At 38.0% G+C, this 16,020-nt stretch overlaps 1 protein-coding gene across 1 annotated transcript in view; it reads left to right on the top strand.

Moving 5' to 3' along the window:
* Positions 1-1,408: 1,408 nt before the first annotated feature.
* The window catches only part of EFHC2 (EF-hand domain containing 2), a 168,910-nt gene continuing 154,298 nt past the window's right edge, over positions 1,409-16,020 (top strand). The window contains exon 1 of the mRNA XM_045505194.2: positions 1,409-1,575. Within this exon, the coding sequence (XP_045361150.1) occupies positions 1,534-1,575 (42 nt within the window). The 5' untranslated portion in view covers positions 1,409-1,533. The remainder of the gene's footprint in view (positions 1,576-16,020) is intronic.

The raw sequence follows: 16,020 nt of genomic DNA, 5'->3' as shown, positions 1-16,020 counted from the left end.
CTACAACTGAGCTATAACTTCACCTGACCATGTTTGGTTTTTTTTTAAGAATAAATGAGAAGATGGAGTCCCTGCCCTGGAAAAATCTAGGGGCATTTGAACAGACCCAGGTAAAAGGCATGATTACAATGCGGTACCACAAAAGCTACCATTAGAATGGGCAACTAATACAGATAGGGGAGTACAGAAGGTGGAGGAATATTTCCCCGTAATGGCAAAGCCTTCCACACCTCTCTCCCACAGTGAACCAAGTCCTGAAAGACAAGAAGGGGTTATCTAGGTGAAAGATAGGAAGGGTGTTTCTAGCAGACAGAGACAATTGCAAAATCCCAGAGGGGAGAAAACGCAGAGCCTGGTTTGGAAACTGCCAGTGGTTTCTCAGAGCTGAAGTGGGGGCGGGGGGGGGCGGGCAAAGAAAGGGATGGAGAGCGTTCATCAGCGCCCCCTGAGATAGGCTCTGGTCCAGCTAAAAAGTTGGCCTGCTTCATGAAGGTGGCTGGAAGGCTAAAGAATATTAAAGCAGGAGAGTAACAGGTGTATCATAAGTTATATAAGACAGTAGCTCTGGAGGCAAGATCAGTTAGTTGTTTTGTTTGTTTGTTTTAAAAGAAAACCAGACAAGCGATAATGGGATCTCGACTGAGACAGAGGAAGTGGGGCTGAGAGATACCAGTGTGTCCAACCAGTAGAGTAGGACTCAGGGAGGGATTAGCTGTTGGTGTAGGGAGAGGAGTGGAGGAGCTCCTCGCCTGGTCATCTTGGGTGCATGATGGAGCGACAGAGGCTGTATTTTGGGCCACCTGACCCAGTCCCTGGTCACCATGATTGGACCAGGAACAAGCATCTTACAAAGGTTTAGTTCAAATATAAAAACGTGCAGAGGAAGGACTGAGGACGGTGGTAACCTCTGAATGGATTTTCTTGGTGGTGGTGATGGTGGTTGTGGGCGGAGATGGAACGGGTGTGTGTGGCTTTGGATTCATCTCGAACGTTTTAATTACAAAATAAAAGCTTATGTAAATGTAACATTAACCGGTGTTACATTTCTGTGAGCACACGAGTGTCATATTATTTTCTGCACTTTTCTGTGTGTTTGAACTAAATTTAATAACCAAGTGGCAAAAAAAAAAGTGCAAGAATCGGAGGAGCTTAGTACATGAAAGGCTTTGAGCCCTATCAAAGGGTTAAACCGGAAAGCGGCGGGGGCGGGGGAATGGTGCGGTTGTCAGCCTTTGTGTATGCACAATGCGTGCGGATTGAAAAGCCTCGGGAGACCGGTACCCGGCAAAGTGGGTGGGGTGGGCGGGGGGAGGTGCGCACGGGGAGCTTTCCGCCTAGCCCCGCCCCGGCCTCGCCCCGGGCCCGGCCCCGCCCCGAGCCCCCGGCCCGCCGAAGCCCCTCCTCCTTCCGTGACGCCGCCTCCCGTCTCTAGGTAACGTGAGGTGGGAGCGGGGGTCAAACAACGCGGCAGCTAGTTGGCCGCTGTATGCAGGCTCCTCTTTTCGGACCCTTGACCCTCGGACGTTCAGGGCCATGGCCCTGCCGCTGCTGCCCGGCAACAGCTTCAACCGGAATGTGAGTAGTGAGGGCGCCCTAGGTCAGAGGTGCCGGCCGGAGTCTGGGGTCCAGGCGTAGCCACCTCCCCGGGCCCCTACTGGAGACCTCCTGCTGCTACTTCTCCTTCCGTGGGTTGGGCTTAACTTGGACCAAACTTTGTAGGCTGACGGAACCCTTATTCTCTACCTCCCCTTCCCCCTCTCTCCAGCGGCGTCTGATGCTTTCCCTCCATTAGATGCATGAGTAGAGTCTTTACAGGTGGCAGGACCCTGAAAGGTAGCCGATGGTAGTATTGATGCTAATAGTCATCTTTGAGCGTTTAACGTGTGCCACCTGTGCTTTAATCACCTTAAACCGCATCAGATGCTCCCTGCCGCCCTTTGTATTAGGTATTGTTTTGATTCCCATTTTACAGTTGTGGAAACTGAGGCACAGAGCAATGAGTCACTCACTGGCTGGAGCTAACACAATGTCAGGGGTGGGTTTGTCCCAGGCAGCCGGTCTTCATAGCCCAGAAGCCTAATCACTCCTAAATACCTGGCGTGAAAGACTTTATGTTATTAAAGTGAAGAAACCTGGCTCTTTCAAGGCTTGTAGGGGGCAGATAAGTAAGGGTTCCACCTGCCTATAAAGTTTGATCCTAACTTTATGGAGAAAGGGACCCAAACTTGGAGGAGTTTTTTCTTCATTTAGAATTTGGGAGTGGTTCATTTCGAAACAAGATGAAGGTATAAAACAGCACAAGAACATTCAGAATTCTTGAGCATGAAAGAACTTTTGCCAATAAGTAGCATCTTATTTAAACCACAGCAGACGGATGATTCAGGCTTTTGTTTGCACTGGCCTCTATTCTTGGATTTTCCAGTTGTGTCTGTAGGAAGAAGGTAATTAATACACTGATGGGAGGGAACTAGATGTAACCACTCAAAGTATCTGTGTAAACCTGTGATAAACTTAGAAAGCAGGCAGCAGATTGAAACATCTCACTTTATGGATTCTGTCTGTATCCAAGTTGTTGGCCCTGAAGTGTCAGTTTTCTTTGTAGCTTCAGGTACTGCATTCTGACCATCACAGGCTGGCTGGCCACTCCAATTTGCTTCTTGAACACTGGTTTGTGCATTTCTTGGCTGATGGGTAGAGGTTGGCCTTCCAGCCTAGCGCTGCCCTTTGGTAAGATTAAGGCAGTCCCACAAATAAGTAAGAAAGACCCCGCCCCTCCAAAAAAGGCAAGGAATACAAAATATTCCAGAAGTAAAGAAGCATGCTATGTAAAAGTAATTGTAATAAAAATTGAACGTAGAGCCCACAGCTTTGGGCCCAGCAACACTTCAGATTACCGATGCCCACCTCCTGCAGAAATACCACAGCTCTCACACGCAGTGATGAAGAGTGGGAAGGAAAAAACAGTGGTTGGATGAGATATTTTAAAATCTGCAAGGCTGTACTGAGTGTACTTTTGCTTTTTTTTAAAAAAAAATTTTATTGTGAAGTATAACACATGTACAGAAAAATGCACAGTGGATGATCACAGAATGAACATTAAAAAAAAATATTACCAAAGCATCGACCTTGAGTATGGTTCCAGGATTTAGCAAGTGAAAATACATGTCCCAGATATTGCATGAGACCTACTTATATTAAAAGATTCTTTTGTTGTTTCTCTGAAATTCAGATCTAACTGAGCATCTTGTATTTTACCTGGCAATCCTACTTAAGGCTCTTTCTGGTCATTATCCCTTCCTTACTCTCCAAAGGCAACCACTATTGTTAGGTTTTGCTTCCTTTTGAACTTTGTATCGATGGAAATGGCCGCTGTTTATTCTTTTGTGACTTTTTTTTTTTTAGCTCAACATTATGTTTGTGAGATTCGTTTGTGTGGCTGTCTGCAGAGATAGTTTGTCCATTTTCATTGCTCTATAGTATTCCACTGTACGAGTATGACACTATTTATATACACATTTTACTCGACAGCGATTTTGTTTGGGGTTATTAAGAGTAGTTCACTGTGACTATTCTTGTTCATGCCTCTCAGTACAATTGCCAGATGCAATGACATTTTTAAAAATAAAGTTCTTCTTTAACATACTAAAATTTTTTTAAATTTTTCAAATAGTATTTTTATATTCAGCATTGGTAGATGCTGTCACAGGGCTTATGCCCATTTAAGTTCCCACCAGCATTTTATGTTCCTGTTGCTCCATATTCTAACACCTGATATTGTTAGTCCTTTAAATTTTAATTATTTTGATCAGTGGATGTAGTGAGAATCTTTATTTTTAATCTGCAATTGCCTGATTCCTAATGAAATTGAGCACATTTCACACACTGATTTGTCATTTGGATATACTCTTTTGTGTCATGTCTATTTGTCTTTTGTCTAATTTCTGTTGGGTTGCCTGCCTTTTTCTTCGTGATTTGTAGGAGTTTGATACAGATTTTGGATACGACTCCTTTGTCACATGTTTTTCTTGTAAATATCTTTTAGTCTGTGGTTGGCGTTTTTACTCTCTTAATAGTGTTTTTGAAGAAGAATTTTTCCTCTAGATGAGTGCTTTTTGCTTCCTCTTTAAGAAATAGTTCCTTACACCAAGTTCATGACAGTATTTCCCTGTGTTATTTTCTGGAAGTTTTGTTGAAATTTTGTTATTTTTACCTTTCACATTTAGATCTATAAGTAGAATGCATTTTTTTTTACTTTTTTGACTTTTTCCACATTTTACTTTATTTTTGTGTATACATGTATTTTTAAATTGAAGTATAGTCAGTTTACAATGTGTCAATTTCTGGTGTACAGTATAATACTTCAGTTATACATGTACATAGATTTCATATTCTTTTTCACCATAAATTACTACAAGATATTGAATATAGTTCCCTGTGAGTAGAATGCATTGTGTGTGTGTGTGTGTGTGTGTGTGTGTGTGTGTGTGTGTGTGTGTGTGCGCGCGCGCGCGCGCGCATATATGAAAAGAGGTAGGAGTCAGGTTGTATTTTTTCCCATATGGATATTCAGTTAACCCAGAACCATTTGTTAAAGAACAAAATTCTGAATAAATTTGAAAGAGCTTATTGGCTTTATTCAGTGATTCAGGAATCAGGCTGCATCCATTCTAGCAGATAGAAAGGAGCTCTGAAGAGCTATACAAGGCAAGAGATTTTATAGGGAAGTTGTACTAGGCAAAAATCAGGTTGGTTATTTTAAGGTTACTTTCCTTATAGGGGATGGTAGGGGTTTATCAAGCAGATTACCTAACTAAATGCAGATCAGGAGTTTATAGTTGACTGGTTTAAGATTCTATTTCTGGGAGAGCTGAAAATGTAACTAAGTTTCAGTTTGGTGACCTGAGGCTTAGCATAAGCAACTCTATTTGGGTCCTTTTGTCTTTAACACAGTTTTGGAAATGGCCATCCTTTCTCCACTTCTCTGCAGAGTTACCTTTGTCATAATTCAAACATCCAAAATATATGTGGGTCTGCTTCCAGACTCAAATGTATTTGTAAGATTATTCACTTACTTTATGCCTCAGACCAATTGGGGGGTGGGGGGAGAGAGAGAGAGGGAGTGTGTGTGTGTGTGAACGAGGGAATGACAGTATACTTATTAGATACCTTGGGCTGACATTCAACAAATCAGTATTTATATATTGAGTATCCTAGTATGTGTCCAAATCAGGTGGCTACATGAAAAAAATTTTTTACACTAGCTTGGTACTAAATCTGCTACGCATTGCCAAAAAATTAGCATTGTTTGGAAAACTTGCACTTAGTTAAAATATTGGATGCTCTCTGGCACAGAATGGTCAGAGTCAGTAAAGCCAAATCTGGCCTTTGTATCCCCACTTCCCTCTGGCCTATTTGCTTGCTGAATTAAATTATCAAGCGAGAAACCTTGGCCTCCTGGAGATAGCTTAATTATTGGCTGTTGGGGCTGAAAATTATAACATGAGCTAACAAACTTTTATTGCTTTTTCTTAGAAATTAAAAACAAACTTGCTTCTCCTCTTAATTAGCTTCTGGGAGTCAGTCATGAGCAATAGATTGTTTTTTGTCCACAGCTAGGTGAGGTGCAAACTCTACTTAGGTCTCTGAGATGCAAGAAGTGTTGTACTTTCTAAAATATAAGCATTTGCACCACTGATGACGTTAAAATTATTTTGATGTGAATTAATTGAAAACCTTCAGGAAAGATCACAACTAAATTCCAGACACACAGTATCTTTTTCCAACGATTTACAGGCTGGATTTTATTGAGCTAAGAGAATCTCAGGCATATTGTCAAAAATGATAGGATATTAAAGTTAAATGGGACATTTCCAGCTAAAGCTGAAAATCCTTTCTGCAGCATTTTAGACAGATGGTTGTGTAGCTGATCCTGAATGCCTCTAATGAATAATGAGGAACACACTTTCTGTTTTTTATGGCGCTACCTTGCCACCATCTTAGGAGGGTTTGTTGTAAACAGCCCATCATCTAATTTATAGTGAAGCGACTGTTTCCTTAAGAAGATAAAGAAATTATTTGAATTCACAATGGTAGAATAAAATGAAAATGTAAAATCTGTCTCACAGAAATACCTTGGACTTTATTTTTTATCTAGACTAATATAAGTTTGCATATTAATATAGGAGAAATCGTTCTTTGGGAAATTTACCAGCAATTTAAATGATAAACAACTGAAAGAGAAAAACACTATGAGTAATACATAATAAACATCTTGACTTCATTATGTGATGTTAGATAAGTCAGTTTAAATCTGGCTCAATGACAAATATAATTATAAAACAATGACTTTATTCACAAGGTAGAGGGTTTCCCAACCTAAAATTCTGCCTATAGATTCCTGGCTGTGTTCTTGGTGGTCAATTATATGGCCTTAAAATAATTTGCACCGGGTCCAAACCCTTAACCTGACACCTGAGGCCAATGGAGTTTGCCACTCATTTTGTGAGATCAATTTAATGAATCACGACCAGCATTTAGAAAAAAAACAAAACAAACAAACAAAACCGAGTGGAATAAAATGGAAAAAATCAGCGCATTATGCTTGGGAAGAGTAAGTATTGTTTCATGAACTTTTGTTTCTGTCACATGTACGTGAACTGGGTTGCCCTGAAGTCTGCTTGTTCTCGTGGGTGTGGTCAGTATTTGAGAAACACTCACTAGAGCCATGGCTACCAATTCTTGCCTCTGATTTAAAGTTCTAATCTTCAACATCCTTCAAGGCCAAATCTAGTCTCTCACCCTTCAGGAAGCCTCAACAGAGCCTAGTTAGCCTTTCTCAGTGTTTGTTTTGGTTATTGTTTTTGTTTTTCATTAAGGTAAAATTCACGTAACATTCAGTGGACCATTAACCATTTAAAAGTGTACAGTTTAGTGGGTTTTAGTGTATTCACAATGCTCTGCAACTATCTCTAACTAGTTTCAAGACATTTTCATCACCGCCCCAATCTTTTCACCCCAAAGGAAACTTTGAAATGATTTTCAGGTCTTGGGGAACTCCTGCAGAAAAATGATATTGATAGCCTATGGTAATTAGCATGATCTATAAGTTGTAGATATAATGATCCAATAAAAATTGTCTCTTTTGAGTAAAAATAATAGTTTTCTATGGGTTTGTAGATTTTGGCCAGTTTATTCACCTACTCTGTGTAGTTTCCCTTTTTCACAAAGGATATCAACTTTGATGCAAGAGGGAATGTACTAGAGGAAACCTCAGGGTTTTTTTTTTTTTCTTATTGGAAAATTTCCTACTCGCTATTTCCCCCTCCTTTTCCATGATCCAAGTAGGCCTGAAAGATCTCTCATGGTTTCTACTATGGAGGGGGCTGGTAATGTATGATATGAGCAAGAGTCGTTTTCTCCCTTATTTACAGCTAAAAAATGACTTTTAGCCATGTTTTCTTGAGAAACAGGTAGTTAAACTTAGCTTACCTTTCTGTCCTTTTCATACATTTAAAAAATTCATAAGGCAGCATCATATATTTCTGTTAAGTAACTGTTTTAATCCAAGGTGGAATTTACTTGTTCAAAAAGTGTCAGCAGCCTTAAGTGAGTAGGCTGTGGGGCCCAGGCCAAAGTTCACAATAGCTTGCACCTGGTAAGAGGTAAATGTGTGCATGTGCTGGTAGCGTGAGTACGCATTATGAACAATACGCATGCTCCAGCTGCGTGAGTCTGCATTATGAATACTACGCATGCGCCACTAGCATTATATAAAAAGGACAAGTGCGCCACGCCTGGGGCGCGCCATCTTGTTGTACTAGAGTAAAATGCTGTTTCGCTCCATGTCACCTCCTCGCACATTCTGTTTCGCGGCATGTCAGCTCCCTGCGCATTTTTCCTGTTGGGCAGCTCGCGTCTTCAATCCTTCTCTAGCCCCCCGCGGCTGACAGTAGGCTCAGCTGATTTCATTTAAATAAAAGAGTAAGTTCATTTCAATTAGTGCTGTTTTCAACATGAAAATACAGACAATGTTAAGTAAGTAAAGCTACTAAAATCACTGATAGAGCAATATGAATAGAAATATAGCCTAAGACACAATTTTACATGAGATATAAGTGTTAATTTTTTTTACTGACTGACATGATCAGGCTCAAATATAGGCAGTTATAAAATTATAATTTTTTTATTGAAGTATAGTCAGTTTACAATGTTGTGTCAATTTCTGGTGTACAGCATAATGCTTCAGTCATACATGAACATACATAGATTTGTTTTCTTATTCTTTTTCATTATAGATTACTATGAGATATTGAATATAGTTCCCTGTGCCATACAGTAGGACCTTGTTGTTTATCTATTTTATATATAGTAGTTAGTATCTGCAAATCCCAAACTCCCAATTTACCCCTTCCCACCCCCTTCCCCCCGGTAACCATAAGTTTGTTTTTTATGTCTGTGAGTCTGTTTACGTTTTGTAGATAATTTCATTTGTTACTGTTTTTTTAGATTCCACATATAAATGATATAGGATATTTGTCTTTCTCTGTATGACTTACTTCACTTAGTATGATAATCTCTAGGTCCATCCATGTTGCATTCCTCTGATTCGATTTGCATTTCTCTGATAATTAGCGATATTGAGCATTTTTTCATGTGTCTGTTGACCATTTGTTATGTCTTCATTGGAGAATTGCTTGTTTAGGTCTTGTGCCCATTTTTGGATTGGGTTTATTTTTTTTCTTATTAAGTTGTATGAGCTGTTTATATATTCTGGAAATTAAGCCCTTGTCAGTCTCATCTTTTGCAGATTAAAATCATAATATTGATCTCCTTAAAGACCTATATATACATAAGAATATGATTTTTAAAAATTTTTTATTTAAAAATTAAAAAAATTGAAGTATAGTTGATTTTCAGTGTTTTATTTTCTGGTGTACAGCATAGTGATTCAGTTATACATACATATATTCTTTTTCATTATAGGTTATTACAAGCTATTGAATATAGTTTCCTGTGCTATACAGTAGGACTTGGTTGTTTATCTATTTTGTATATAGTAGTTTGTATCTGCTAATCTCGAACTCATAGTTTATCCCTCCCCCATTCCCCTTTGGTAACCTTAAGTTTGTTTTCTATGTCTGTGAGTCTCTTTTTGTTTTGTAAATCAGTTCATTTGTGTCATCTTTTTAAGATTCTATGTGTAAATGATATCATATGGTATTTGTGTGACTTACTTCACTTAATATGATAATCGCTAGATCCATCTATGTTGCTGCAAATTGCATTATTTCATTTTTTTTATGGCTGATTAATATTCCATTGTACACCACATCTTCTTTATTCATCAGTCAGTGGACATTTAGGTTGTTTCCCTGTCTTGGCTATTGTTAAGTAGTGCTGCTATGAACATTGGGTATATGTATCTTTTTGAATTAGAGTTTTATCCAGATATATGCCCAGGAATGGGAATGCTGGATCATATGGTAAGTCTATTTTTAGTTTTTTAAGGAATCTCCATACTGTTTTCCATAATGGCTGCACCAAATTACATTCCCACCAACAGTGTAGGAGGGTTTCCTTTTCTCCACACCCTCTGCAGCGTTAAGAATGTGATTTTTTACTGCTTTGCTGTACACAGGAAGCTAACATTGTAAATCAACTACACTTCAATAAAAAATAAGAAAAAAAAAGACTTTAAAAACTAAAAATAAAGAATAAAAATTAGCTCTTCAGTATGAAACCTATGATTGTATTTTACCATATAAACACTCAATTCTGGGTCAAATTTGAGATAAGCACATACAGATTTCATTTTCAACTGAAATGAGAAGATTTCTGACCTTCCTCTTGATACCTATTAAAAAAAATGAGGAAAGCTTTCCTCATACCTGCGAAAAGTTGAATACCACAGCAAAATGCTCATTGCATTCCTGTGAATGGCAAGATACTTGACTTTCATGTAAATTTGGAACTGGCCATAGGTGTATGTTTAACTTTAGAAGAAATTGCCAAACTGTCTTCCGGAGTGGCTATACCATTTTGCATTCCCCCCAGCAACAAATGAGTGTTTGTGTAATTTCGAATCCTTGAGAGCATTTGGCATGGGCATTGTTTTGGATTCTAGCCAGTCTCATAGGTGTGTAGTGGTATGTCATCTTGATTTAAATTTTTATTTCCCTAATGGCTGATGAATGATGTTGAACATCTTTTCATGTGCTCATTTGCCATCCTTATATCCTCTTTGGTGAAATATCTGTTTGTGTCTTTAGCCCATCTTTAGTTGGGTTTTTCTTTTACTGTTGAATTTTGAGAGTTCTTTATGTATTCTGGATACAGGTCCATTGTTGGATATGTGGTTTACAAATATTTTTTCCCAGTCTGTGGCTTGAATTTTCATTCTCTTGAAAAAGGCTAGAAAATATGTATACATTTTTAAAGATAAAATACCATGTGAATCCAAACTGATATTTCAAATGCAAATTAAAGATTATAGGATTTTTATTTTACTCCTTTGATTCTATACTTAATTTTTACTTACATTGAAAAAATTTTTTTATTTAAATTTTTAAAAATTGAAGTACAGTCAGTTACAATGTGTCAATTTCTGGTATATAGCACAATATCCCAGTCATGCATATACATACATATATTCATTTTTGTATTCTTTTTCATTAAAGGTCATTACAAGATACTGAGCATAGTTCCCTGTGCTATACAGAAGAAACTTTTTAAAAATCTATTTTTATATATAGTGGCTAACATTTATAAATCTCAAACTCCTAAATTTATCCCTTCCCACCCCCTTCCCCCAGTAACCGTAAGACTGTATTATGTTTGCGAGTCTGTTTCTGCTTTGTAGATGAGTTCATAGTGTCCTTTTTTTCTTTTTTTTTTTTTTTTGCATTCCACATGAGTGATATCACGTGGTATTTTTCTTTCTCTGTCTGACATCACTTAGAATGACGATCTCTAGGTCCATCCATGTTGCTAAAAAATGGCATTATTTTATTCTTTTTTATGGCTGAGTAATATTCCATTGTATAAATATACCATAACTTTTTTATCTAGTCATCCGTCGAGAAAATCTTGAATCATAAGGACATTAGCATAATTACTTGCTTTATTTTACCATAAATAAAAATACATATCTGTATAATAGTTCTTGATTAATAATAATGACATCATTATTAACAATTTGAGTTTTGAAAATAGTTTAGTATTTCTTTGCAGTTCTGTTTTCAAGATCTCTCTCCCTAGGATATATGGTCAAATTATTGGGTTTTAATTGCATTTAAATGATTCCAGACAGTATAGTTAAGTCACCAAGTTGATACCCAGTTAAATTCATTCATTTCATTTTGCTTTTGCTTTTTAACTTAAAAATTTTTTGTTTTATTATAATGTAAAAGTAAAACATTTATGTGGTTTCAAAGTCAAATTTACAAAGTGAGGTGCATTCAGACAAGTCTAGCTTTTCTTCCTATCCCTTCAATCTTGTTCCCTCCCTCTATAAATAACAACCAAAAAAAAAAAAACTATTTATTTAGTTTAGGGTTATCCTTCCTTTTTTGTTTTTGTTTTTTAAAACAGCAAATTCTTAAATATGTTCACATGGTCTCTTACTAAATAAATGGTAACATGCTCTGTTTAGTCTCTTGCACCTTTCATTTTTCCTTTTAACAGTTTATCTTGGAGATTTCTTCATAGTAGTTTACAGAGCTATCCTCATTCCATTGGTATGTGTATTCCATTTGTAGCTACATAGTACTCCATTGTGTGGACGTAACATATTTTGTTTAACTCGTCCCCTTTTGATGTATAGTTGTGTGATTTCCAGTCCTTTGCTATTACAAATAATGCTGAAATAAATAGTCAAAGTTGTGCTTCAAAAGAAACCATCAAGAAAGTGAAAAGGGGGGAGGAGATAGCTGAAGTCATAGAGTGCATACTTAGCATGCATGAGGTCCTGGGTTCAATCCCCAGTACTTCCATTAAAGAAAAATAATTAAATAAATAAACCTAATTACCTCCTCCCCCCATAAAAAAAGACAGTGAAAAGGCAGCTACAGTATTTTACAGGGAGAAAATATTTGCAAATCATGTATATGATGAGGGATTTATATCCAGAACTCTCAAAACTCAACAATAGAAACACAAACGATCCAATTAGAAATGTGCAAAATGTCTGAGTAGACATTACTCCAAAGAAACTACACATAGCCAATAAGCACATGAAAAGAGGCTTAACACCATTAGCCATTAGAGAAATGTAAATTCAAACCACGATGAGATATTACTTCACACCCCCTAGGATGGCTGTAACAAAAAAGACAATACCACGTGTTGGCAGGGATGTGTAGTAATTGAAACCCTCACACATTGCTGAGAGGAATGTAAAATGGTGCTGCTGCTGTGGAAAAGTCTGCAGTTCCACAGAAGTTTAAACATAGAATTAACTGTATGACATACCCAAGAGAAAAGAAAACATTTGTCCACAAAAAATGTATACATGAATGTTCATAACAGCGTTATTTATAATAGCCAGAAAGTAGAAAAAGCCCAAATGTCCATCAGCTCATGAATGGATAAGCAAAATATGGTACATCCACACAATGGACTGTTATTTGGTTGTAAAAAGGAATGAAACACTGATTCATGCTACAGCATAGATGAACCTCAAAAACATTATACCACAAGTGATAGACAAAAGATGCCATATATACACACATATATATACACAAAAGACTACATCATAAATATTGTATGATCTCATTTATGTGATATGTGCAGAATAAGCAAATCTATAATGACAGAAAGACTAATGGTTGCCTAGACCTGTGTAGGAGAAGGGAGGAAATGGGAAGTAAACTCCATTAAATCATATATTTTAAATGGATGGACTTTATGGTAGACACTTAGGTTGCTTCCATATGTTGGCAATCATAAATAATGCTGCTATGAACATTGGGCATGTATCGTTTTGAATTAGTGTTTCCATTTTCTTTGTATATATAGCCAGAAAAGGGGTTAATATCCATAATATATAAACAGCTCATGCAACTCAATATCAAAAAACCCAATTTGAAAATGGGCAGAAGACCTAAACAGACATTTTTCTAAAGAAGACATAACAGATGACCAACAGGCAAATGAAAAGATGCTCGATATCACTAATCATCAGAGAAATGCAAATCAAAACCGAGAGATACCACCTCACACCTGTCAGAATGGCCATCATCAAAAAGACCACAAATAACAAATCTTGGCGAGGATGTGAAGAAAAGTGAGCCCTTGTACATTGTTGGTGGGAATATAAATTGGTGCAGCCACTATGGAAAACAGTATGTGGGTTCCTCAAAAAAACTGAAACTAGAACTACCATATAATGTATAAATTATACCTCAGTGAAACTGTTGAAAAAATAAATAGCCAAAGAAAGGAGTTGGTGGTGGGAAATTGCTGGACAGACAAGCAGTAAGTGATTACTGTGCCAGATCACGGGATGGTTTTGATTTAAAGTATTCCATTTCTTGTACCCGGTAACTATTGAAATGTCCTTGAAATGACATGATTTCAGACTGGGTCATTTTTTGAAGCTGCCATTCGTACTTTGGATATGACATAAAACTCCTTTACTATTCCTCAATGTTAATTTGCATTTCAGAAATTAGAGTCACTTTGCCTATTCAAGGGTCAAACACCTAACTCTGGTCATTTTTATATTCTGTCCTGAACTTTATAGCTGTGTCACTTAGGATACTTTTGCATATAAGTAACAGAATACCTAACAGTGGCTTAAGCCAAATTAATTATCTCATATGGTAAGAACTCTAGAGGTGTGGCAGTTTCAGGTTTAGACAGTGGCTGATGAGTATCATAAAGGACTCAGATTATTTTTAATCTCTCCATTCTGCCGTCTTCAGAGTGTTGCTTTTCTTTCTTAGGCTTGTGACCTCATGGCTGCAAGATGGTTGCCTCAGTTCCAGACATCACAACTTCCTACAGTCATGTTCAAGACTAGCAGGAAGGCTCTTATATCAGAAAACAAAGTGTTTCCCAGTAGATTTCGGCCTTACATCTTACTGGCTAAAATTGAGTCACATGGCTGTCCTTTGCTACAAGGGAGATTGGGAGCTTGATTTTTCACCATCTGTTTTTGGAACTGAGAATGAGAAAAGGTTGCAAATAATGGGTGTTGGGAGCCAGCAAAGTTTGTTTGCCACACTAGCCACAGACTCAATACCTGTGAGTCTAGATGCCCCCTCCTCAGCCTTAGCATGCCTTTCTTAAAATTTTTTGTTTGTGTTTTTTAATTATACAAGTAACACGAGTATATTATTGTAAAAAAATCAAACAATACCGTTCTTTCTTAATGATCTTCTTTGTCATAATGGAAAACAAACCTAACAGGTCCAATTAAACCAGCAAGCTCGCTGCCTGTCCTTTGAATATTTCCACTCAGCCGTTGGTTTACTCGCCCCCTTCCCCAGCAGCATTCCCAGACCTCTTCCTCTTCCCGTTCAAATACTCTCCTTCCCTCGAACCTTGGCTCTAATCCCCCCTCATTAAAGCCTTTGCTGGTCATCTCAGCCGGAGCCATCTCTCTGGCTACATAACCTGGACACTCATGTTGTACAGACCACTCATTGACTGCCTTATTGCCTGTGTTGTGTTTTGCATTCTTTATGTGTGATTATGACATTCCTCAGCTGACTGAGAAATTACGATTGATGCTGTTTGGGTCACCCTTCCTTACCTGGGGCAAGCCCTTACTTAATAGGTGCCTGTCGATTGCCCCCATCTATCTGTAGGAGCATTGCCTAAAAATTACTGGTGATCAACACAATTTGGGAGAATCATCTCCAGAATGCTTCTCACTGGTATCTTCTAGTGCTGCTGTGGAACAAAATATTTCTTATTTTAGCAACAGTGAATATAAAGGAAGAAGAAACTCACTTGCTTCTGTGGCTTAAATAGGTTAGAAGCCTCTCAGGATGCGTGGCTTATGTGAAGCAGCCAGGACAGTGTGAAGATGTCACCGTGCAAATTGTGACTCAAAGCCTCTCTCTGGCCTATTGTGCCATGCAGTGAGACGTTTCTCTTTTCCCTCTTGGCGTCCAGTTTGGCTTTTTCTGGAAGCAGCAGATTTCCCTGAGCTTTCATCAGGCAGTACCCTTTAAGAGACCAGTTTCCTGAGAACAAGATTCCACATATGCGCTAGTGCAAATGTAAAGGATTTTCTTGTGTCATTTCCCGAGGAGTTTATCCCGTTCCTGCAGTTGTTGAAAGGCCAGATCCAACTTTGTGTGTGTCTGGGGAGGGATTCCCCAAAGCAAAAGAAAGAGAGAGGTGGGCATTTTCATTCCCTCATTATCCAGGCCCCGGGATGCCCAAGTTGACCTGGGAATGGCACTGTGACAAAGTGACAAGCTTGGCCAATTGAAGGCCAAACAAATTCTTTACTTTCCTGTGTGTTTGGCATAGTCACAACTGCTAGAGAAGGGAATAGTCACAACTGCTAGAGTTTTGGGGGAGATCAGGTCAATTCACATGCCTTAATGGTTAATTTAGACCACCTTTGCTTCTTTGCATGAGTTTGGTAATTGAAACAGAGATGCTTGTTTTGCCATTTATAGGACCATTTCCATCTCATCTCTGCGAGACTTTAGTGATTCATTGCTCATCTATATTCATGTTCATACGTAATACCTTATAAAAGGCACCTGAGTAGAACCTCTCCTAGTTACTGAGGAAATTAAACCCTCTCTTTCCTTTTATTGTTAATTGAAATTTTTATGGAGTTAATTGTAGATTTACATGCAGTTATAAGAAATTATACAGAGAGATCCGATGTACCCTCTACCCACTTTCCCATTGGTAACATATTGCAAAACTAGTTTAATAGCTCAACCGGGATATTAACATCAGTATAATCTATTGATCTTATTTAAATTTTCCTGGTTTTACTTGTACTCATTTGTGTGTGTGTATTTAGTCTGTAGCCTTACTTCATCAGTGTAG

Source organism: Camelus bactrianus, chromosome X (assembly GCF_048773025.1).
Source record: "Camelus bactrianus isolate YW-2024 breed Bactrian camel chromosome X, ASM4877302v1, whole genome shotgun sequence".
Classification (NCBI taxonomy): domain Eukaryota; kingdom Metazoa; phylum Chordata; class Mammalia; order Artiodactyla; family Camelidae; genus Camelus; species Camelus bactrianus.
This window is presented reverse-complemented; position numbering and strand designations above follow the sequence as displayed.